At 38.2% G+C, this 24,960-nt stretch overlaps 1 protein-coding gene and 1 long non-coding RNA gene across 5 annotated transcripts in view; one reads left to right on the forward strand and one right to left on the reverse strand.

Annotated features, from left to right (window-relative positions):
- Nucleotides 1–24,714, forward strand: LOC135318804 (uncharacterized). Of its 3 annotated transcripts, XR_010377178.1 has the most exons (4): nucleotides 1–196; nucleotides 3,851–4,059; nucleotides 11,713–11,966; nucleotides 19,609–20,446. It is a non-coding gene; the product is annotated as an uncharacterized LOC135318804 (long non-coding RNA). The 3 variants fall into 3 exon arrangements; XR_010377180.1 differs by lacking the exons at nucleotides 11,713–11,966; nucleotides 19,609–20,446 and adding an exon at nucleotides 24,319–24,714 and having other exon boundaries at nucleotides 2–196; XR_010377179.1 differs by lacking the exon at nucleotides 11,713–11,966 and having other exon boundaries at nucleotides 2–196.
- The window catches only part of ZBTB41 (zinc finger and BTB domain containing 41), a 36,129-nt gene continuing 15,870 nt past the window's right edge, over nucleotides 4,702–24,960 (reverse strand). For both annotated transcript variants that reach the window (XM_031438350.2, XM_010982185.3), the window contains exons 7-11: nucleotides 23,621–23,716; nucleotides 22,154–22,260; nucleotides 20,443–20,548; nucleotides 18,127–18,215; nucleotides 4,702–10,890 (exon numbers count right to left, since the gene is read on the reverse strand). In XM_031438350.2, the coding sequence (XP_031294210.1) occupies nucleotides 10,235–10,890; nucleotides 18,127–18,215; nucleotides 20,443–20,548; nucleotides 22,154–22,260; nucleotides 23,621–23,716 (1,054 nt within the window). In that variant the 3' untranslated portion in view covers nucleotides 4,702–10,234. The remainder of the gene's footprint in view (nucleotides 10,891–18,126; nucleotides 18,216–20,442; nucleotides 20,549–22,153; nucleotides 22,261–23,620; nucleotides 23,717–24,960) is intronic.

Here is a 24,960-nt window from a genome sequence, read left to right on the forward strand (position 1 = left end):
CTTATTTAAACGTGCCGACGCCGCGCGTCGCTTTCTGCGCAGCAGGCGAGAATGGCGGCGGTTTCCGGCGCCTCTGAGACCCGGGCTTAGACTTGAACCTCGCTGCCGGTTTGTGAACCTGTCGGTTGAAGGGAAGAGAGTAACAGCACTTCCACAGTAAACGCAGCAGTCACTGCGGTTGCCGGGACAGCCTTAGGTAAAACCGTTAAGTAGGCAGAATGGGTTCGCTCCTCCCTCTTCCCCCAAGTTCCGGCCCGGGGTTACGTTCCCGAGCTTTCCCCCCGCGTTTCCTGGGGCCGCAGTGGGGGAAATGCGGACAATTAAATGTACAGGGAGTGGGAACGTGCTGACCTCAGTGACTGACCCCAGCAGGGCCGCAGTAGTTTTACAGGCGGGTTCTTACCGCGGGATACTGGGAGCAAAACTAGGTCAACCGGCGAAACCTGAGATCCCAGTGACTCGTCAGTGATGGTTCTGACAGGCATTGCCCTTGACGAATAACGTCTTGGTTTTAGTTTTACTTGTAGGTATCAGATAATAATGATCGCAGCTTACCTGTTGCTATTACTTTTTGCCAGAGTGTTTTAAACCCTCTGCATGTTTATCTCAGCCTTCACTTCAGCCCTGTGAGGGAGGTACCACTATTTGTGTTTTACAGACGAGCAATGCCGGGCGTCCAAGCCGGCTAGGAAGTGGCAGGGCCAGGAGAGGCACACGGCCGGTTGGGCTAGTCTTGCTCTTCCCCACTACGCCGTACTGACTCTAAAGACAGTAGGGAGCTTTAAAAAATGAGGTGGGATGTGTGTGGGTGCGTGAAGTGTGTCGGAAGGAACGTCCCTGAGTGGAAAAACAACACGAGGACGGTGACATATGAAATTATATTCACTGACACCCATTTTGGCCTATTTTTTTTTAAAGTTTACATTAGCTTTTACTCTTGGTGGTGTACGGCCCGTGAATTTTGATGAATGTATAATGATATATATCCATCGTTAAAGAATCATACAGAATAGTTTCACTGCCCTAAAAATCCTCAGTGCCTCATGACCTAATGTTGAACCCTGTTACCTTAACAATATTTAAACCAAATTGTTTATAGAGCTTTTTTTTTTAACAAAAAAAAAATCCTTTAGGATTGATGCTCAATGAAAAACTACTACATAACTTTTCAGCAAAATGTTAATATCAATTAGAGTAATTTCAAATACACTTAAATTATATTCATATTTCCTATTGTGAATGCTATTTGTCAAAATAACATTGCAAATGTAAGCCCTCTTAAGCTTAAGACATTGTTTGTTTCAAGTCTGTTTAACATGATAACACATTTTGTTCATATATGCTCTCCCCTCCTAGTTTCTCTTCTTAAAGCAATGCTGTTGACTCACAATTGAAAAGAAAAGAAAAGAAAAGAAACAAAAAAACCCCACCAGAATGAACTGTATTGGATATTTTAAATTTGCCCTCCACTTCCCCCCTCCACCCTTTTCCAGCCTGTTCTTTGCTGTGGGATGCTGATCTGTGTTATTTGCTACACCCATAAAGTTTCTTACTCTGTGGCTTCTGCTTTGCTTCAGAGGGGGAGGTGAAGGTACTTTCATCCCCTCCCCCCTTTAGGCTGGCTACATCTCGACATAAAAGTCCCACGTACCTAGAGAGGTTCCCTCTCTGGGGATGCGGGTGTGGGAATGCCATGTTGTTACTGGTCCCAGGCTATTGCACGACTGCTTGTTTCCCTGCATCCCAGTCACATCTTTGCAAATAGTCCCTTTATTAAACTTCCTCGAATTGCACTAAACTGGGGACCGTTTCCTTAGTGACCCTAGCTCAAACTGGAGCCTTAGGAAATTACCTCTTAAGAGAGAGTTCTGAATTGGGTGGCTCCTGTTTGAGGAGCCCACAGATAAACTCTTGCTGGGGAGAAACACATCATGATGACTTTAGGGATGTGGTAGCATCATGATTCCTTACATTATCAGAGGTGGCAGCAGGGAACAAAGTGCACGTGAAAGGCAGTTTATTCAGGATCAAGTGTCTGAGGCTCACAGTTGCTATGGCAACAATTTACACATGATTATAAAGCTTAGAGTGTCACCTGACCACAAGAGAGTGCATACATAGGGGAAGAAAAATGAAAATCTATGAATATCCAAGGGTACCACTAAGAACGTATTTTGAGAACAAGAATGTGTGGACAGAAACTGAAGAAGTCCCTCACTTCCTGTGGTCTTAGGGAAGATGTGGCCAAGGACTGAGCCCACGTGTCTGATGGCAAATGTGGCAGACTGATTACATACTCAGCCCTGCCAGCTCTCTTAGCTAAGGGGAGGAGTGGGACCCTGGGAATGAGTATGATATTTGGGAAAATTTAAAAGGTGAGAATTTGTAATTCTCCCCATTTACGCAAAGCTCTCTTCCTAGGAGAGACAGCCCCCTGTACAGTTTCATTATACTGATGACATTTGCTAATTAAATCTGATGAGTAAGAAATAGCTGTCAAGAAATGTGAGGATCTGAGATTTTTAGCCTACTAAAGTTTTATTGGAGCACAGTGGCACACATTTGTGTACATATTATCCACGACGGCTTTCACGTTGAAACGGCAGAGTTGAATAGTTCCAGCAGAAATCATATGGCCTGCAAAGCTGGAAATATTTAGTGTTCGACCATTTACAAAGTAGTTTGCTGACCAGGGGTCTAATCTGGAGAACCATATAACTGATAAGGCGAGCAACATTCTATTATCACGTCAAAGTGGGACATACCAGCCCAGGGCTGAGCAGTCCCTGAGTTCACGAGCTGCACAGACAACTTGGGTCCAGTGCTATCTCCTCCTACTACTTTGCTGACTCTAATCTGTACCTCGGGAAAATTGGAGATTTCTTTGTGGCCATTTCATAAAGGAAGAAAAAGCCTGGTTTATGGATGGATGTGTATGGGAGGCCAGATGCAAATAGAGCCACACTTGGGCCTCCTCCCAGGGTTAGGTGAGAATACGCTAGGTGAGCACAATTGTGGATGGTGATGCATCTAGTCCACTTCGGAAGGAAGAAGACATGTCTAAGGTGAAGCTCTCTGCTCACTCATGGGCAACAGCTAACAGGTTGGCCAGCTGGTCCAAGCTTTGAAAAAACAAAATGTAAAACTGGTGTCTAGTAGGTTCGGGGAGGAGAGGCACGTAAAAGGGCCCCTCGAGGGACAGCAAGCTAAGAAGTTTGTTTCCCAAGTAAATGCCCATCAGAGATCCAAGGCAAAGGAGCTCAAAAATCAGGCAAATAAGACAACCTGTCCTGTTGGACGTCGGCCTCTTTCCTTGCTTGGGGAACCCATGGACGAAGTGGCTGTGGCAGCAGAGATGGGGGCTATAGAAGAGCTTAGACTCTGTCTGCCCCTTACCAAGGCTGGGCTGATGTGCCACTGCTGATCCGTTACCAGAGGCCAGTGCTGAACCCCCAGTATGACTCCCTCCCCGAGTGGGACCAAGCTGCTACCTGTGGCATGCTGGTTACAGTGAACCCTTTCTATCGTGGAAGAGGTGACACCTTCCTCTCTGGGATAGGTGCATCTTCTGAGTATACACTGTTGTACTTGTACTCCCCCCCCCCCACACCCACAGAATTGTAGAATGCTTTCTCTAGAGCCAGTGAATCTGTGGTGGTTTTCAAAATGTGTCTAAAAAGTCTAAGCTACACCTCCCTTCAAGAGGGGAAGCTTAATTTGTGTCCCTTGAGTGGTGTGGACTCAGTGAGTCACAGGGCAGCGTGACGCAATATCACTTCCTAGATTAGGTTATAAAAAGACTGCAGCTTCAGTCCTGGCTGTGTTCTCACTCTCTCTTTTTCTTCCGCAGGGGGAAGCCAGCTGTGTATCACCAGGTAGCCCTGGGGAGAGAGGTCGTGTGGGGAGGAACCACCTCCCAGAAGTGCGCTTGGAGGTCAAGCCTGCTCTGGGACGGCCCCTGGAGACTCAGCTCCCGTGAACAGTGGGCTTCGACCTCACGAGAGATCCCAGCCAGAGCCCCGGCTCAGCCTCTCAGCCCTGACCCACGGAAACCGTGAGGTGAGAAATGTCTGTTGATTGAAGCCTCTAAATTTGGTCTCATTTGTTACACAGCAAGAGAATTAAGTGTCCCACACACCACTGCCTCCAGAGGGAAAACTTACTTTGCAGAAACGGGCTCCTGCCTATAGGAGTAACTGGTCTTCTAACACTTGGAAGCAGCTGCCTGCTGAGGCTCTGCTGTGGATGGTGTGGATGGAGACCCAGCGGGCAGGGTTGGGCATTGTCCTGGAACACTGTTCATGCCTTAAAGCAGCAGTGGTGCCTGAATGAGAGGGTGGGGTAAGAGTGGCCCCTATCACTGTTACATGCAGTCGCCCATTAGTGGGGTTTTGCTGCTGCAGACTTCTAGCCATAAACAGCATGTGACTGCTTCATGCGTATCAGTCACTATTAATACCTGAGTTTATATTAACTAGCCACTTAAAAACCATTAAATAGTTTGATAAGTTATTCATTAAATATATTAAATATTTCAAAATGATATCTAGCTTATGAAAAATAAATAAAACTTTAGTAACTGTGCCCCAGACACTGGTTTTCTGTGTCTGGTGTTCTGTGGTCTTTTCCTTCAGTTTTTAGGAGGTAGGCAGAGTACTGCATTGCCATGCTGTGAAATTGTTCAGTAAAACTGAGAGATGCTTTATTAGGACCAAAGAAATTTATATTTATTTTAAATATCAAAACAACACAAAGAACTAGCTCAGTATACAATACACTTCCTAGTCTTCACAGAGAACTGAATTTTTCTATAAAGACATTTGTACTCAAGAAACACGAGACAGCCAAAATATCTATAAAGTCACAAGATACTTTACACACAGTTGACAAAATAATGAATTTTGATATTTTAGAGTTATCTTTGTAATTGTTTTTAAGAGTCCTTAATGACTGAAAACAAAACTTAGGGCTGGAGACTGGAAAGTAAGTTCAAAGGCATTTCCACTGTAATGCACGTCATGAACCCCGCAATGAGAACAGGTGCTACACAGCGTGGAGCAGCCAGAGGCCCACCTCTGTGCTCACTTTTGGGCAGCCACGCTCGCCACTTGTAGTACACTTGTATGCACAGGGAAGCAAACAGTCCGCTTGTTGGGAGGAATACACATTTTGTGATTACACCACAGTACACTGTCCAACTTTAACACAAGCAGGAAAGCAAAGAGCAAAGTAACAATAAGTGTACGTGCTCTTCATTCAAGAGATGTTTTAGAATCTCCAACAGTAACGCAAGCACCGAGATTACTTCCTTACCTAAGAATTTGGGAAAAAGCAGAACAAAAGGGGTGTGTCCATCTTTGTATAGCCTCTACTCTTGGAATATAATTCTTATTTTCTCTTTATATGTACGGTTGCAGAGGCCAAATTTAAATTGTTCAGGGAGTTTTCAAAGTCACAGACTTAAGATCAATGCACATGAAGTTGAAAGATGAAGAGTGAGTGGAGCACAGGCTCCCCCGCCCCGAACCTTCCTCCCCTCCTCCACACACCCTGACCCTGTGGCTTCAGCCTTATTAAGGCCACTTCCAAAGAGGAAGAGCAGGAAGTGTGCCTCAAGTAGAAATAATTTAAGAGGAAATAAGGGAACGATCCCCCCAAAAAGATTCTGCAGACTTGACCGACTGAGGAATGTGCAAAAGAAAGGGGAGGATCTAAAAAGAATTGTCTCTGGTTCCTAGAAATTACTAGGAAATTCTTCTCACGTTACCCATTACTGAGTCTAACAGTACATAACATTTACTGTAACACTATGAAAAGTTTTAGAAATGCTACTTGTTCCTTATTAAAAAATACATTTTGAGTGACTTTAAATTTGGCATTGAATCTTAGAATAATCCAAACATGACTTTAAAAGTCCTAATGTTTCCCTAGTTCATCGACTCAAGTTGTCTGTTGGTTGAGTCTTGCTGCTTCTAATGAGAGACTCATCTGAAACCCTCACCTCTGGTTCAGTTTCAGGCAAACTGGGAAAGAAGTTGTTCAATGCAGAGCTGGGTGGTTGGTAGCTGATTATTGAAAAGAAAAGGGGGGAAGGGAGGAGGAGATGGAGAGGTAAACAAACTATTCCTTTTATTTTATTTGTCTGAGTCCTCTGATGAGCATCTAGAGACAGGCCCAGTGTGGCTTCACAGTAACTATAAAGGCCACAGTAGCAGAGACTAAAAACAAAATTCACACTAGTACTTGGTGCCTAATTTCCTATAAAAACAAAAAGCAACCTAAAAAAAAAAGTGTTGCCTGACCAGCAGGCAACACAAACATAAGACCGATTACAACAACAAAACAACCCTAATCATTTATTAACCAGCACAATCTAGCCAGCATCAACTCCACGCAACTACAGCACACTGAAAAGGCACGAAGCATCAAACCCAGAGAAGACTGGGCAAACATAAATGGATGCTGTCAAAGAGGTGATGCTCCACGTCTGACCAAGGACACATGGGAGTGATCTGCTAGGAAGAGAGGCACACTCACACACGTAACAGGTAACGGTGTTTGTAATTTGTTTGCAATTTTAGAGTGAAAACCAATGAAATTTAAATACTTATCATAGCCCTTAACTAACAGCTTAGAGTCACTGTGCAAAGATGTTTTGACACTTTAAGGCTGAGAGAAAATTATTAGTGTACCTACTTCATGACCTACCATTACTTTAAAGGAAGTCACTTAATAAAGCACCAGTTTAAATCCCTATTTTGCTACTCGTCTTCTCCCAGCAATAAAAGACTAAATTACTTAAAAATATGCAAAGATCACTGCCTTTACAGTTGTTGGTGAAATCTTGCTGGCATGAAGAACAAACTCTAATCTTAAATGGTATTTCAGGCTGCAAAAAATACACGGAGTTTCTTACAAAGAAATCTTCAACTTGTCTTTAAAAAAAAATCTAAGGCAAAATTATTTTAACAGTGTAGTGTAAGAAATAAGCTTATTAATTAGCATTTAATAGTGTTCACTTAAAAGATAACATTCAATTAATTAAACTGAGGAAAACTGCATATGCTTACTTGTAATTGGTTTGTCAGTATGACTATTCCCAGAGTATTTTCTTCTGTTCTTATTCTTACACACATAAACACAAACACTTAATCTTAGTATTCAAGCTAATGATTTTTTAAAAAAAATCCATAATCCTAGGACTTCAACTGTGCTTCTTTGGACAAATATTTATTCAAACAACAAAGAATTTAAATTCTTTTAAACTATTTTAATACCTACTAAAAATCTTTGGTGCATTTAAGTAAAAACTGATTATGTTAACAAATTTCTACATTTGATAAATTATTCAATTTACATATTAAGTGCTAACTGCTATCAGCTACAAAATTAATTTAAAACAATAAATTATGCTTATAAAGTAAAAAATTCTGAATGAGGCTAAACTTAGCTGCAAGATTCAAAATTTTAAGGACAGTTACAGAATTAATGGATTTTAGACCTAATGGAGCATTTGTCCAAAATACTCCAAATCAAATATGACAAAAGGTTAACTGAAAAGAGCAGGCCTCATTTCATATTTTTTGTGCCACTTCAAAAACGTACATACATTCAGTTTGCCCAAATCCATGAGGTTTTCACAACTATAAAATTTCTTCTATTCTAATTTGGAAATTAGAGGCAGCAGATTTGTTTGTTCATCTGCTGAGATTATTTCATCATAGGAATTACACTGTCTGCCTCCCAGACTGCGTAAGACTACAGGAGAAAGCACAGCACCCCGCACACGGTGAGCATTCATTCGTGCTCCACTTCCTCCCCGCTAGTCGCTCTGCCACTTACTGACGATGAGGGCTTAACCTCAGATTCTCTCCCTCTCACGTGGGAATACAGCACATCCTCGCTAGTTCAGCTGGTTATGAGGTTTAGTGAGATAACTGTGAAAGCATTTTAGAAAACAGTAAACCAGTATTCAAGTTTAAGTTATGTACAGTAATAACTAATTATAATTATGTTTCACTTTATATAAGAGATGTATTCCAGGAAAGTTCTATACTGTAAACCAATTCCTACAATCAAATCATATGTTTAAAGCATTAGGAGATTATTATTAAAAGAACTCTAAAGTCAATACCTTCAAAAAGCAAAGTATTCTTTTCAATGTAAAAATGCATCACCCTTTTTCTGCTACCAAACATGTCATGTACCACACACACACACACACACACACACACACACGTATATACCCTTTGCCTTTTTATAAGTCAAAACTTTTCTACATTGGTTTATGTGCAAGGCAGGGTACATTTTAAAATATGACTTCTTTTCATTGTACTAAGTTTTTTAGTTAAAAGTTTTGTAGGTCTTTATGATAAAAAATGACATGTATTTTTAAAAGTTAATTTGAAAGACAGACTAATAGTACCTCATATAGTCAAGTTCCATCATGTAAGTACCCCAGATAGAACATTTCCACACAAAAGTAAGAATCTATTGGTCCTAGGATAATTCTAACCAAACTTCAATAAATGAGGCAAAACTTGGGTTGGTTTTACTATTTATATGAGCTACTTTGGTTAACTGCCCCAACTGTCAACATTGTTTTTCTTTTGTTTTATTTCCACTAGTGTGGTGAATGTTCCTGTAAAGTACCTTCATTTCTTAAGTGCTTTAGCAAACAAGTTTCCACATTATTAAGTGGTTAAATTTTATTCACTAAAACTTCATTATTTTATTTGTGATTCTTTTTCACAAGGGCTGAGCCAGACTTTACAGTTTACACAAAAAAAGTGCTTAAAGCAATTAGGAGTGTAAACAAAACTGTTAGAAAACTCTTAAAATTGCTCTTTTCCAGTAGTTTACAAACAAATGACATGCTAATAGTAAATCAACCCTGCCTATTCTCTAATTCTTCAAGCAGCTCTACCAGGAAATATTATCCTAGTTTAAGTTTAAATTGACTTGAAAATATGGAAAGTGCACATCTTTAAAAGTATTTTACAATTTTGACTGACTTTTTTTTCATTTATTTTTAATCAGTGAGGTTTTGCTCTAACTGCTGTTTCCTTTCACCAAGTCCTCAACTTTTGTCTCATACAAAAATAAAAATCAAGGATAATTAGACATTAGGCTTATATGTAAAGCAAAAATAAAGATCTAGATTACATGTAAATCTGTATACAAGTAGTGGTTCCCTTTAATTAAAGTAAACAACATTTAAGTTTAATTAGACATGAATTTTATAATTTGGCACTTTTTCTAAGCAATTCTATATGAAATCTCTAGGTTCTGCTTCCCAGAGTTTCAGACAGCCAACATAAATGAGACCAAAAGTAGCTTGTTAATTAAATTTTCATTAATAACTGTCCCCCCACAGTAAGATGAAGATAGATGCTGTGATATATATTGTTAACGTTTCTGAAATGAATGGCAAAATAGAGGGTGAACTTACCTTGAAAGATTATCTGTCGTGTTTTGCTTTTAACACATTTTCAACTTGTATAACTTAATGCCTAGACCTGTATTTGCATTTCTTAATCATAATAACTGAAACATAGGCAAAAACCTGTAATTTGGATAATCATTTCAATTCTACATTTCATTTAACAAGCTTATCTTACATTAGTTAGTTTTCTGGCTTTGAGTTTGTCAAAAGACCAAAGGCTAGTGATAAGCTAAAATTATGGCCAGATGAAAAAAGAACACAGAACTATCCAAGACCTTCTTATAAATTCAGATTCCTGATTTCAACTTTTGAAAATCTAGAAGAAGAATAATGAATCTTAAGTCAGGACAAGGAACAGCTGCAATTCTCAGGATACCCTTAATGGTCTTTCTTAAGGGCTACATGGTCCTTAACACTTGTCTGGAAGGTGGGAAAGGGAGAAAAGAGGAGTTTGAGACTAAAGAAGAAAACTTTCCACTGATGATTAAGAAAAAATACCCTCAAATGTCAACAGCTAATAGTTTTGAAAAGTTAGAGAAACCATTAAAATTAGCACTAAATAATCTTTAAAAATCACAAAAATGTCCATTTCAAATATACCTCAAAATGTGTCCAAATATTCATTTGTTCAGTAAACAGATACAGATTTTTCTTGATTTGAATCGGTTCTGAGGACTTGAGAAACTAGAGAAAATGAAAAAATAGCAGCCCTACTAATTTAAAAGCCGTCAGCTCTAGGCTACCATTAGTGCATAACCATCAGAACAGTCTGTGGAATGTGAGATTTACTCATGAGTGATGCTCGCTGTTAGAAATACTCTGTACAGCAGTAGCGTTATCAAGGCCCAGTAATGTTCCAAGGTAAGACTGTTCTCTAGGATCTAGCATTTGTTCAGGTCGGACTGGATGAACTATATTTGCAGGCTGAGGAGTAAGAGTGTATTTCTCCAGAAAAGCTAAATCTGCTGCTCGTGGGTAATCAGCTGACTGCGGCTGTGGGGACAAAATCTCGTGAGGAGGTGGCGGGAGAGTGGTCGTGTGGCGCACCAGGTCACTCTGGGTGTCAGGCATCTGGACTGGAACCAGCGTTACTGGGACACACACTTCAGCAGACACGTTCTGTAACATGGTCTTGGCTTCCGACTGGTAAACTTTGGGCTGGTCCATATATTGTTTCGTTTCTGCCTGAAAGATTTTATCGTCAGATGAGTACTCTGCTGGCAAGGATACAAGTTTCTCCTCAGAAGCACTGAGAGGATCGTCAGGAGATTTTATGCCATGAACGTGGTCAATGTGGTATTTCAGCTTGTCTTTCCGCTTGAATGTCGCATTACAGTGCTGACAGTTGAAAGGCCGGGCATCAGAATGAATAACCAGGTGTTTTGTTAAAGTTTTCTTAATTCTAAAAGATTGATTGCAGATTTGACACTTATATGGTTTTTCACCTGTATGAACACAAATGAAATTAAGCGTAAAATGCACTTACTTGGTAAGACAATGTTTTTAATTAAGTAGTAAATTTTCCATGTGAATACTTACAAGAACTTAATAAAAGCAGTAATACTATCTGCTGTCACAAAGTAGAGACAGTATAGTAACTGGTATAGAGAATGGGCTCAATCATCAAAAAGATCTGGGTTTGATTCTAGCTAAACCGGCTACTAGCCAACCTCGAGCAAGCTCCCCAACCTCTAAGCATGGTTTCCTCACCTGTAATGTGTAATACTATTGACCTACCTCACAGAGCTGGTGAAAGGACTGAATGAGAAAAGGAAGCAATAGTGCTTGGCACCACTCCGGCACACAGTAAATACTTGATAAAACTAAGCTGTTACTACTATTATTGCTTGCTATTACTCCCACTATTGCCCCTAAAAAAGTTGTAAAACCAAAGCATTTGATTTCCTCCTACCCAAGAAGGGTAAAAACTGAAATACTATTTCTTTGGATCAGAATAAGAGGTACTAATACTGATGTCTGGCCTGAGGTCAAAATCAAGACTAAGGAATCTGGGCCAGTTTTCAATTCTTCCTGAGTCAGGTTCTCACACTGCAGTTTTGTTTTTCGCTTTTTTCATATGAAACACCATAAATTCCTGGAGTAGCCATGGTAGTTAGCAGAGTAAGTACAGCTTCTAACCTCGGAAGCTGTGACTCTGTTACCTTGCGCGGTGATGGGACTTTGCAGATGTGATCAAGATGAAAGATCTTCAAGCGGGGAGATTAACCAGGTGGGCCCAACCTAATCACATGACTCTTTAAAAGCAGAGATAACTGAAGGTGAAAGGGCCAGAGAGAACTCCACCCCGCCCTGCTGGTTCTGAAAATGGAAGGGGGCCAGGACCCAAGGAGCGTGGCAGCCTCCAGAAGCTGGGAAGCTCTCGGCTTACAACCAGTTAGAAAACTAGAACCTGGTCCTGGTCCAGCAACTCAAAGAACGGAGTCTACCAGTGACCCAGCTGAGCAGGAGACAAATTCCTCCCTGGAGACTCCTGAAAGAAATGCAGCCCAGCCAACATGAGGTTTGTGCCTGGTGTCACACAGCCCACCCACAGGGCTGTCACCTCAAAAACTTGCACTGGGGAAGCTACTTGCAGGAAAGATAACATAGGACAAGTGAATAGTCTAGTAAACATATAACTGCAGTCCCAGAAAGAGGAGAGGGGATAGGTCAAAATTAGTCTTTGAAAGAAAAAATGGCTGAGACTCTGCCTAAATGAAAGAAAGACACCAAGTCATAGATGCAGTAATTTCTACAGACCTCACCAAATACAACAACAAAACCTAAAGCAAAGATCAGAAAAGCACATCTGGGCACACTAGAATAACACTGTTAAAAGTCTAAGACAGAAAATAACTGCTAATATAAGTTCTACAGTCAGCCAAATATTCTCCATAAAGTAAAATAAAAACATTCTCAGACAATCAAAACCTAAGAGAATTTAATTTAGTGCTGGCAGATATGCACGCTAAAGAAAATGACTTGAGGTAGAAGAATGGTCACACAGGAAGGAGTGAAGAGTGAGGGGTAAAAATGGTTAAAAACAAATGATATTGGCTATTTAAAGCAAACAAAATAATACTGTCTTATGTGATTTAAAGTATATGTAGAATTAAATTTCATACAATGCACAAAGAGTAAGAGAGGTGAGGGTGTTGTAGGGTCTTTGCATTGTCTAGAAAGGGATGGAGGACTGATTTAAGACAGACTCATAATTTAAGAACATACACTGTGCTCTACTGAAAGAATACTGAAAGAACATAGAATTAACAAGCAAACTGAAGGAAAAATGGGTAATAAAAATACTTCATGATTACAAGGAAATGAAGACAAGAAAAAAAGCATCAGGAAACAAACAGCATGATACATCTAAACCCAAATAAATGAGAAATCATGAAATTTGAATGAAGTAAACATTCCAATTAAAAGAGATATCATAATAGATAATAAAAAATACTCCAAAAACACACATCTCAAATACAGGTCCACAGGAGTGAAAGTAAAAAGAAAAAATATACTGTATAAATATTACCCCAAAGAGAGCTTATGTGTCTTTAGCCAGCATAAAGAGGGACATTTTACAGTGATGAAAAGGGCCAGTCAACAGTAAGATATAACCATCTGTACATATCTAATAACACATCCTCAAAATATACAGAGCACAAAACAAAGAACTCAAAAGGAAAAATAGATAATTTGCAATAAACTGGGTAGAGATTTTAACATAGGTCTCTCAGTAACTTACAAAATTAGTAGACAAAAATATCAGTAAGAATGCAGAATATCTGAATGAAATACATTCTCTGACAAAAGTGGAATCAATTTCTAGACATTAGTAACATAAAAATACTCAAGAAAATCCCAAAACATTTAGGAATTGGGCAATACAATTTAAAATAAATCACAAATAAAAAGAAAAAATCAGAAAAGACATTAGAAAACATTTTTAGCTGAATTATAATAAAAACAAAATATAAAATGAGGTGTGAAATGTAACTGAAGTAGTGTTTAGAGACACTTTAGAAGTTTAAAATACATACAGTAAGAAATAAGAAATGCCAAATTTAATTATTAGGCATCCATAAAAAGAAGAAAGGGAAAGACAGACATTAAACCCAAATAAAATAGAATAAAAAAGAGAAAACAGGAAAAAAATATACAACAAATATAAAAGAGAAAAAAAATCAACAAAATCTAGTAGTTCTTTGAAAATATTAATAAAATCCATAAATTCCCAGAAAGAAAAAACAAATTACCAGTAATAGGAATGAAAAAAGTTCATCATTAAAGATCCTATCATCCTTAAAAATATAAATAATATGATACTCTTAATTCTGCCAGCAGACTTGATATTTTAGACTAAACAAAATTCCTTAAAAATGAAACAAGAATTGAAAATCTGACAGCTCTGTAACTTTTTAAGAATCTTTAATTGAAACCTTTCTCCAAAGAAAACAAGTTCAGAGGAATTTATCAGTGAATTCTTCCAAATATTAATGAGGAAATAATGCCAATGTTATATAAATTCCTCCAATTAACTGAAAGAGATGTATTATTTCCCAAATGATTTTTTGATGCCAGCATAGTCATGATAACAAAATCTGTCAGGGACACAACGAGGAAAAACAAACAGGCAATATGTCTCATGAACATAGACCAAAAAAAAAAAAACAACCCAAAACAAAAACAAAATCAGTGTATTACAGTAATAAAAAGAAACATGATCACCTCAATAAAAGCAAAGAAAAAGTCTGATAAAATCCAACACCTATTCATGACAAACCCTGTAAATAAACTAGGAATAGATGGTGATTTATCTGAAAAAGAGTATCTACAAAAATCTATAAAATACATACTTAGTTATGAAATATTGAAAGCTATTCTGTGGAGACAAGGATTTCCACTATCAATACACCACTTGTGCTGCAAACCAAAGCAGTAAGGCGTGGGGTGGGGTATGCGAGGACTTGAAAGAGGCAAGTAAACCTGTGATTGCTCAGATGGCCAGTCTGTATCTTAGAAAATCTGAAAGTAGCTAACCTATAAAAATTAGTAAGAGAACTTAGCAAAGTCACTGGATAAAAGTCAATATACAAACTTAACTTCATTTCTGTATATCAAAAACAAACGAAAGAAAAAATATAGTCCACAATTTTGTACAAAAACACTAAATATCTAGGTACAAATCTAATAAAAGATGTGTGTGATAGCCGCACTAAAAACAAAACATCTTTAAGAAAAATTTTAAAAGACTTAAATTAGTGAACAGATGTACTGTGTTCATGGATTGGAGGATTCAATATAGTGAAGACAATCAATTAAGGAAAAACTAACTATGGATTCAATGACGTTCTAGTAAAATTCCCAGAAAGTGTCTGTGTTTGGAAATTAAGAAGTTGTTTCTAAATTCATAAAAAAACTTACAGGAAAAAGAATAAGAAAGACACTGAAAAAGAACAAAGCTGGAGGACTTACACTACAAGTTATCAAAGCCATGGTAATTTAAGTGGTGCAAGGATATACAAACAGTCCAATGGAACAGAAGAGAGTTCAGAAACAAACCACACATATGTGATCACTTAATTTAAAACAAATATACCAGTGAAATGCTGTGAGGCAAGGATGATCTTTCCAAGAAGTGGTGCTGGGGCCATTAGATAAGTAAAAACAAAACAAAACAAAACAAAACAAACCCAGAAGAACTTTGACATTTACCTAATAATAAACACAAAAATAAATCAGAGAAAGTTCATAATCTAAATACATAAGTTAAAATAAATCTTCAGAAGGTTACAGAAAAAAACGGCATGTACAGAAGAGAAATGAGTGCATGCGTGATGGAAAATCACGGACAAGAATGTTTAGAGCAGCTTTATTTATAACAAACCCAAGTAACACAAGCCAATTGTCCATCACAGTATAATAGGTAAATAAATTTTGATATATTCATATGAAAATTAAAAAAAGTACTTCCATGGATGAATCTCAGACATGATATTACTGAAAGAAACCTGACAAAAGAGTGGATTCTATATGATTCCATTATTATATGAAGTTCCAAGAAGAAAACTAATTATTGATGATATTGAGTCAAAATAATGACGATTTTGCAAGGAGGTTGCTGACCCGGAGAGGCCCGGGAGGGTGCTTTCGGAGTTCTGGTAACGTCCTACACCCTGACCTGAGTGGTGCTTACATGGAAGCACTCATTTATAAAAATTCACTCGTGTACTGTGTTACACATCCATAAAAACAGCATAAAAATTCCGCCCAGTCGAAAATCAAGCCCTAAATGTATTAGCTTTATTTACATTCATTTTAACTGAATGTATTATGTCTCAACAAGACTACTGCTGAAGAATAGATTCAATTACTACTCTGAGAATCATTCAGGCAAAACTTGTAAGAGATGATCTAGAGTAAGGCATTTGTAGAAAATCTTATATCCATTTCCCAATGAATTTCTCTAATTGTGTGGTTGGAAAATATAAACTAGATTAGAGGGTAGTCACAGGAAAATTTGATAAATTCATTCACTGAACATTTATTAAACACCTACTGTTTGCAAGTCCTGGGCTAGGCACTGATCATATCTACTCATTTGAAACACTTAAGGGTACTGACCTGGCCAAAACTGAAACCAATCCATTTGTACCTCTTCTAAAAAGGAGTATGTCCTCTTTCAAAGAACGGGAAAAGTCCATATGGAGCTTGGTTAAGGGGATTCCACAAAAGAAGAATCCACAGTACAGACAGTGCACTCAGGGGATCCACACTGAAAGAACCTGGGGAACCAGGTCATTCTGGTCACCGAAGAGGTGCACCGTGGGAGCAGGAAAGAGGGCGTGGCACCCTTCACTATTTACTCACTGAATGACTCCATATAGTCATTACCTAATTGTATCCTGTAACTACATTTAGCAGTTCTCCTTCTCATGAATACATTTAGCACCTCTGCTTCCAGGATAAGACAAAATGAACACCTTGGCCAGCACAAGTCAGTAGCTCGTTCTCCAGGTGGTAAACAGCAGGCTGACATGGCGCGTCTGCTTGCAGTGGTTACTGTGAAGCACTCGTCACAAGGCTTGTGACTTTCAATGCACAGATAGAAACCTGAGCTTCTGGACCTATAAACCTCAGGAATGGGCTTGGGGACATGGTACCCCGTTCTTGCAACAGCCGCTCTGTGAAGTCCTGTCTGGGGAGCCAGCTGCAGTTTAAATCAGGAGTTTGCAAACTATGACCTGAAAGCCAAATACAGCCTCTTGCCTGTTTTGGTAAATTACATGCTGGGATGTGGCCACGTTCATTTATTTACACCTTGTCTATGGCTGCTTCATGTTACAACAGCAGAGCTGAGTGGCTGTGATGGAGACTGACCCACAAAGCCTTAAATATTTACTAACCAGCCCTTTACCAGAGAAAATGAGCTGACCCCGCTTTAAACAATTTCTCCCTCTCCTAACTGCCATAAGCTTTGTCTTATCCTGTAATAGAGCTCACTTCCTGAATTTTAAATGGGCTGAGGGACTTGTCCCTAATTCCAACTAACTGCGAGCTACCCAGAGATGGAAATTCCAGTGTCACTGGTCATCAACTACTTACTATAAATCAATGTCTTCAAAAAACTTAATGCACTTATAAACCCAGGTGTGATTAATGTAATTCCTATAGTTTTACAATTCTTAAATCATCAGTGGTCTCCAATTAACTTTTGTTTAAGTTCACCATCACTTTCAAATCATGAGTTTATGAGGCGTATTACTTACAACTAATATGGAGAATAGCATTAATATAGTTTCCTCATTTTACACTCCTATTTATGTACCCCCCAAATTATGACATTTTCATTTGGAGGGGAGGAGTAATTTTATTTTTAACAGCAGTACTACATCAGTAATAAATTTTTAACTGCAACTCTGCTACTGAAATCGCCCAAATCCAGTTATTTCCCATTCTATTTAAGAAATCAATTCTTCTCTTCCAGAACAACAGCTTGACTAAATCCAAACTAAATATAAAACAAAGCAGTCATAAATGCATAAATGAGTTTCTTTCTTAAAAAGAAGGAAAGAAAATTTTACAAATTGTTAATTTACATGAGAAGTCAAACAAGAACTATGACAACATATAAGAAAAAAAATCCAACAATCCACGTTTCAAAATATGGCAGCCCTGCCACGGGGAAAAACAATTAGAAACGGTAACTTCTGGATAAGCAGCTGAAGCAAAGCCTTCTGCTGCAACTACCTGTCAATCACAACTGACCACGTGAAAAGGAAAACTACACAGCGGTAACTTGGTAAGCAAGAAAGTGAGGTCATATTTGAATCACTCTTTTAAAAAAGAAGGAGAAAATAAAAGAGATGTCTTCAGAGAGTCAAACAGATATTGAAGAATCTAAACAACCACAAAAGAGGAAAATGAGAACTAAAAGTTGAAAAAATTCCCAAGGAAAAAATCTTCCTCAAATTCTACAAAATGATATTCAAAAGTACTGAAGCTTATATAAGAAAGAGAAGACCAGAATATTGCCCATTCATGATATCAGCTTTAATAAATAAAAATCTTACTGGGGGAAAAACAGAACTATTTCATTAAGTACAATAAAGTATAAATGTCCATATATTACTTGAATAAATTACATAAAAATATATAATAAACTACCCATTAGGTTTTACCTGAATGCGTCCGAAAATGCATTTCCAGACTTGATTTGCCTTTAAAAATTTTCTTACAAACATCACATTGATGAAAGGTTGCTTTATATCTAAAAATTAAAAAAAAAGGTTTAAATTTTTTAATGTAACTTTAGTAAATAACATTAATAAAAATAAGTTACAATTTCATTGACAACTTCATATATAATTCTCACATTATTAAAGCACAGAGCTCCAAAGGAACATGGAAATACTTTTTAAGTATCAACCTTATCTCTGGTTCTTCCTCCTCCAGTTATAGTCAACAAACAAATCTATAAAAAGATGTCCTTAGATTTTCAACTCTAAACCACTTAATTTTAAGCTTTAACTCACTGAACTTTTGAATTTTTACTGCACCCCAGACACTGTCTCAGAGGTGCCTGTGAGACCGAGCTGTGAGCTGAAGGGGCCCTCCTTTCATGAAATACCATTTTACTTGAAAGACTGGACGTCAAAGTACAGTTAGACTTGAGTGTTTGGCAGATATTTTCTCAAAAGTTAAATGAAGTAAGCCTGTCACTTCAAGGGAAAAACTGACATTATCTGTCATCCATGATAAAATTTGAGTTTTCAAGCTAACGTTACAAGTTTGGAAAACTTGCATCTGCCCCTGTGATCTGGACAGCCTCCCAACTCTCCTTTCTGAGGGACTGAAGGTAATACTAACAAATGTGATTTGCTGACCCCGTATTGTGAAATGTGCTAACGTGGGGAAAATCTGCCTAAATCAGGGAACCCGTATCTTCCAAATGACGAACGCATGATATTACAATATTATATGTAAGTTAAAAATCCATTTCAGACTAAAGACAGACCAACAGGCTGAATGTGACAGATCAGGGAAACATGAGTAATCTTGTTTCAGATTCCAGCCTACAGCTACCTTGAAGAAACAACCCCTTGTTTAGTTTTGGTGTAGGAGCAAAGAGTCACATCCACAATTTTCTACAAAGCTGTAAAATTGTGATCCTCCTGCACTCCTTTTACCAACTATGTGTCTGACTAAGCTAGATTTTCTTCGTTTACTTCAAACAAAGTAACACATAAGAGCACATAAGACAATCCACCTGTCTTCTATTAAGCCATTAAAGAGATTTGCAAAAATGTCAAACAATGCTGCTCTTTTATATTTATTTTTGTTTTGTAGTTACTTTCCACAAAATTGCTATTTATTATGTTAGCATGTGATGTATACACTATTATTTTAAATGAATTAATAAATAAGTACTTGTTTTTTTCTCATTTTAATTCCTAATATGATTATGTAATTTATTTAAACAGTAATACAATTTTCATATTATAATTTATACATACAAAAGCCCCTGGGGTACTAAATAATTTTAAAGGGTATAAAGGGGTGGAGGAAAAAAGTTACTGAATCTCTGGAGCAAGTGGGTCTGCAGCTGTACTTCACGCCCGCTCTTCCAGTAATGCTGGCCTTCTCCTGTCCCGCCCCGACAGCCTCGTGCCTGCCTCTCCACCCCATCTCTGAGCAGCGCTCCTGGCGGCTAATGAACACAAGAGTTCAGTGACTACAGTGAACTCTGATTCAATGAGTGCATCACTGAAAGAAGCAATCAACTAATACATGAAAATGGAAAAAAAACACAAATCAACACTCCCTACTCCTCTTCAAAGGGGTCTACCATTTACTACACTTAGATACCGTGTGTATTTTGTGGATCATGGCATCATTACACTCAGTTTCTTGGCACCTCAGACCATGTCTATTATTTACCATTTGCTCCAAATATTAGTCAAGAACATGAATTCTTTGAATATTTTACACTCAACAACTAATCTCGGTTAAACCTGGATGTCTAAATTGTATCAAGAAGTTGATGTTCAATGACAACACATGCCTCCTTCAAATAAAACACCATTTCATTTTAAATGCTTAATGTGATTAAAAAGAGATTTAAGTTCTGACTACAAACTTTTCCCAATGACTGTCATACTAAGCATAACATATAGGTTGTATATTTATTTATATTTAGCTCCCCAAGAGCCACTGAAAGCAAACATAAATGAAATTCCCAAAGAATGCCAAGATTTTATACCAGTCATTCATTTCAACGTCTTCCACCTCCTAGCCTTTGAATCAACTGAAAACAAGTATGAACAATATGCTTCATTCAGTTCCTTCCGGTCTGCAGGGAAGCGACAGATGCTGGAGAAGGAACTGGTTACTCCACCCCCAGATAAACAAAATCAACTATGAGACAAGTTGTAACTTCCCTCCAGCTCAGACTTATCCAAGGTAATAATGATGAGAAACTCTGCCTCTTCACTTACTTCTGCCACACTTTCTCTCCGAGGTGTACACTTTTGTAATGAACAGTGAGGTGATCCCTACGACCAAAGCATTTTCCACATTCTTCACACTGATGAGCCTTCTCACCTTAAAGACCCAAATATTTTGATTATGATATACATTTCAGTATTTTTTAACCCCCCAAAACAAATTATCCAACAGTAAGACAACATGGTAGAAGTAAAGCCACCCTTTATCTGGGCTGTTTGCCTTATATTCCTACACACACACACACACACACACACACACACACACACACACACACACACACACACACACACACACACACCTCCTCAATGAATCTGTACTTATTTTCATGGATGTTGGAAAAGGAATCTCCCACTTGGAGAAGGAATCAGTAGCCTCTTGCTGAAGACCTCAAACCTTGACTTTCAGTGTAACAGAGTAAGATAAATGAAAGGACTTCAAAACTTGGGACTGTTTTTTAGGAAGACACAGTCTGGATATCAAACACCTCCAATGAAAAAACACTGAATCAAGATGAGGCTGTTGTACTGTTTACAAAAAGGACCTGAACAGTTTCAGATCTTTGTACTTCACATTTTTGCGGGGGGTAATTAGGCTTATTTATTTATTTTTTGTGATGGAGGTACTGGGGACTGAACCCAGGACCTCGTGCATGCTAAGCACACGCTCTACCACTGAGCTAACCCTCCCCCTGTACTTTACTTTGAAAAGATTTTTCATCTGTGGGGATTTCTTACATTTGCAATGAGCCAAAACACAAATATAAAGGAAAGTTCTAGATGAGTCCAATTTGTCACTTCTATTCTTATATTGTTACAAAGACTTGGCCTTTAAAAACCACTGTCTCAACTTAATACCTGAATGCGATTAAACCATGTGACCTCTAGAATCAGCAATTTAGGATTCTCCTCCTGAAAATGAAAATGCATAATTCCAGTAAAAAAATCATCAGGCCTTTAGCATCTCTTAAAAGTGGTAACAACAACCGCAACCTGCCTCATTAGGGTCATCTGAGAAAACATCACACCCACTGCACACTATATTGAAACTGTTGACGATAATAATAGTAATAATCACCTGTTCTACCGCACGCACAGAGATGGCTCTCTCCCGTTATTGTGCTCATAGAGCTGGCTCTCTTAGCACTTCCTGAGCATCAGTCTGAGGGGAAAATATGAAAGAAATCCCCAGAGTACAAAAATTATAAACACAGTACAAAGATCTGAAATTGATCAGGATTATTAAGGCACTCTTCCAAAGACAGGGCTTCAAACTTCACTAGTCTATCATAAACTTTAACACCCACATTGTGATAATTCTCTTCAAAGTCTAAGTTTTGCTAACTTTTTTCAAATCCAATTAAAATGAGAAATGTCTTGGCTTCTCCCTTCAGAGAAATGCCAACGGCAATTACCGCACATATCCACATAATATGCAAAATGCAAATTTGGAGAATTTAATTAAAACAAACTTTAAAATACAGTCTGTAATTATAAAAGGTAACCAAATGATTAAAATGACAGTGTCCAAAAAACATGTCACAAAATTATGTCCCTTTCAGATGCTTTTTTTTAAGAAAAGGTTTTTAGAATCAGCATTACAAATACTGAATTATTTAAATTACAGCCAACATAAACATGATGTGGTATATCCTCAGGTCTTTTGAAAAGGATTTTGGAAACATCGTTACAAAACATGCCTCACCTGAATGTATTTTCTTGTGCTTTGTAAGGTGATCATGACGAATAAATGTTTTCCCACATTCATCACACTCATATCTTTTATCATCATGATGTACTCGTAAGTGAAGTCTACAAAGAAAAAAAATTGAAGACAACTGACACTGGTGACACAGAAGGAAAAACCTGATTAACTCTAAGTAACGAGAGCTGGGCCCTTTACTCAACCACGCTCATCTGTTATTCACTTCATTTCTGACTTTCAGGTCCTTCCCACGTTCACTGCCTGACTCCAGGATTCCTACTCACCTTTTTCAAAAAAGCACTTTGATATCTGGCACATGCTCCCACTCTTCCTGACTTTTAAGATCCTAAATCTACTTCGCGGAACCCACCGCCTAGGGTCGTCATCCGTCTGACCGGGGTGTTGCAGGAGCAGGAGGTGGGGGGAGTTGGGGGAATCAGAACCACAAATGGGGGAAGTGCACAGTGACTGAACATATGAGGACAGTAACTTATTAAGAATTAGTCCTGTTCTGGACAACTGATACCACTTATAAACTGACAGTTGAGAAGTTACATCAATTTTATCACTACTCAACCTTCTGACAATTCTATTTTACTGCTTCACACTAACCAAACAAAGTGTGGCTCATTTTATAGTAACCCAGAGACAGATTATGAAAGGTTATTATAAAGGACAGATTATTAAAATTCACTTAACTTCAATTATTTTTATCCCCACAACTTCCATCTATATGTATATTCTAAGAAACAAATACCCTTCCCATACAAGGTGTCAGAACAGGTATCGATTCTACTCTGACTGAAACCAGTAAACGGACTGGACTACACACGTTTAAAGGGGAAGCTTTCTGTTTAATCTTAAAAAGAGGTAAATAATAAATGAAAGTTTAAAAATTAAATTCTTAAGAACAATAAAAATTAAAATGGTACACTAACAGTAAGTAGTCATCTATTCATTAAAAACTTTTCAAAGATTGAAAATGTGGTCAGCATTCAGCTTTAAAAATAATTATGTAATTTACAACTAACACACAGAAGACATTTTAAAATTGAGAATCCCAGAATTTTCAATTTTGTCATATTTTTATACCAAAATATTCTTTGATAATTAGCACTGAAAAAATTCACCAGCTTTAGAACACCGGAGTTTTAATGAATTTTGATTCAAAGAAAAGTCATGAAGTAAATATTTAAATGACAATGACTTAGACAGTAAAGCATTCAGCAAACTTAGTGATGAGAAAAGATTTAAAAATATTTTATACTACAGAATGAAGAAAATATTAAACGTTCTAATGTAGGGGCAAGTCTATACAGTAGAGTTTTCTGCACACCTTTGCTCATCTTAAGGTCTAAGACATGTTTTAATTCATCAAACAACTAATGCAATGATAAGGAAACAGAACTGAAATGGGGATACAATTTTATCTTAATTAATATAGGGGCTAAAAATGGCTTGATCTACCTGTATGAGCTTCCATGACGAAAACTCTGCCCACAAATACTACAAAGATGAGGCTTCTCTCCGCTATGGATTCTCAAGTGTTCTTTCAAAGTAGTTCTGTATTTAAAAAAAACATATGTACGTATATATATATTTAGCTACAGATTTTTTAATGCCAATGTACATATTAAACACAGATTTCCAGCAAGCTTACTAGAAAGGTGTTCAAGCTAACAGAAAACTATGCAATTGTCCCCTTTTTCCTACAATGTTTTTGCTCTTAATTGGATCATCTGCACCAGCACAGAAACATGTTTATTATGTCTGACTCCTTAAAAAAGGCAGACAATTTAACTTTGGCCTCCTTTGCTATTGTTTTGCTCAAAGATTTAATATATAGCTTAAGTAAATGTCCAAAAAAGTACAAATGAGAAATGCTCAATTGTCACTACTGAGTTAGGTAAAACTCATGTAAATTTTAATGGAGAGAGTTTAATAATATATAAGAAATCCAGTTTATCAGTACTGTTTCTTTCAAACATGTGCTCAAAATTTGTTAAAAGACTGTTTTAAGGCAAATACAACTTTACAGATACTTGCAGTTTCCCTCACAACACCTCCACCTGCTCCTCCCTGATCTCACCCTCCCCGTGGCCCTCTCTCAGAAATAACCATTTATGTAAGTATCCCCTTTCTTTTTTGTTTTACGACCTATACAGTACATACCGCTAAACGATGCGCTGCATGTTTTTGAAAGACTGAGTAGCGAGCACAAACCCAACCACATCCCCACCACTGATGAGGGGCCCACGAGGCGGCACGAGCAGCGACTCCCCGTCAGCCCGGCTGCAGCTCCCCTGTGCTCCCAGCACGCCAGGGGGTCAGGTCCTGACTGAATACTGCAACGCACGGGGGTCACCACGACCGCACGGGGGTCACCATGACCGGAGCATCTGACTGGCTGGGGCGGACCCAGCACGGGGAGTCTGGCAGAGACGGGCCAAAGTGAGTAGGCTGCTGTGTATATTTGGCTTTGAGGTGCACCATGACCCACCTCTGTTTCTCACGGGTAGATCAAAAAAGAACATTTCTATTTGTGAAATGAAGCGCATATCCTCAGCCAAACCAAGCAGCCAGGCACACAGCAGGAAACTCTTCAGCATGCAGGCGGTGCATGGGCGCAGAACACAGTGAAACTTTGGGCCAGGGAGGGGGAAGTGGGCAGTTGTGTGCAGTGGCAAAAATTTCAGTTGTGCAAGGTGAGTAAGTTCTAGAGATGCGCCGCACAACTCCGTGCCTGTGTCGTCAGCACCGCGCTGTGTGCTCACACACTCGGTAAGGGGGTAGTTCCTGTGTTCAGT

The sequence above is a fragment of the Camelus dromedarius genome, chromosome 21 (assembly GCF_036321535.1).
Source record: "Camelus dromedarius isolate mCamDro1 chromosome 21, mCamDro1.pat, whole genome shotgun sequence".
Lineage (NCBI taxonomy): Eukaryota > Metazoa > Chordata > Mammalia > Artiodactyla > Camelidae > Camelus > Camelus dromedarius.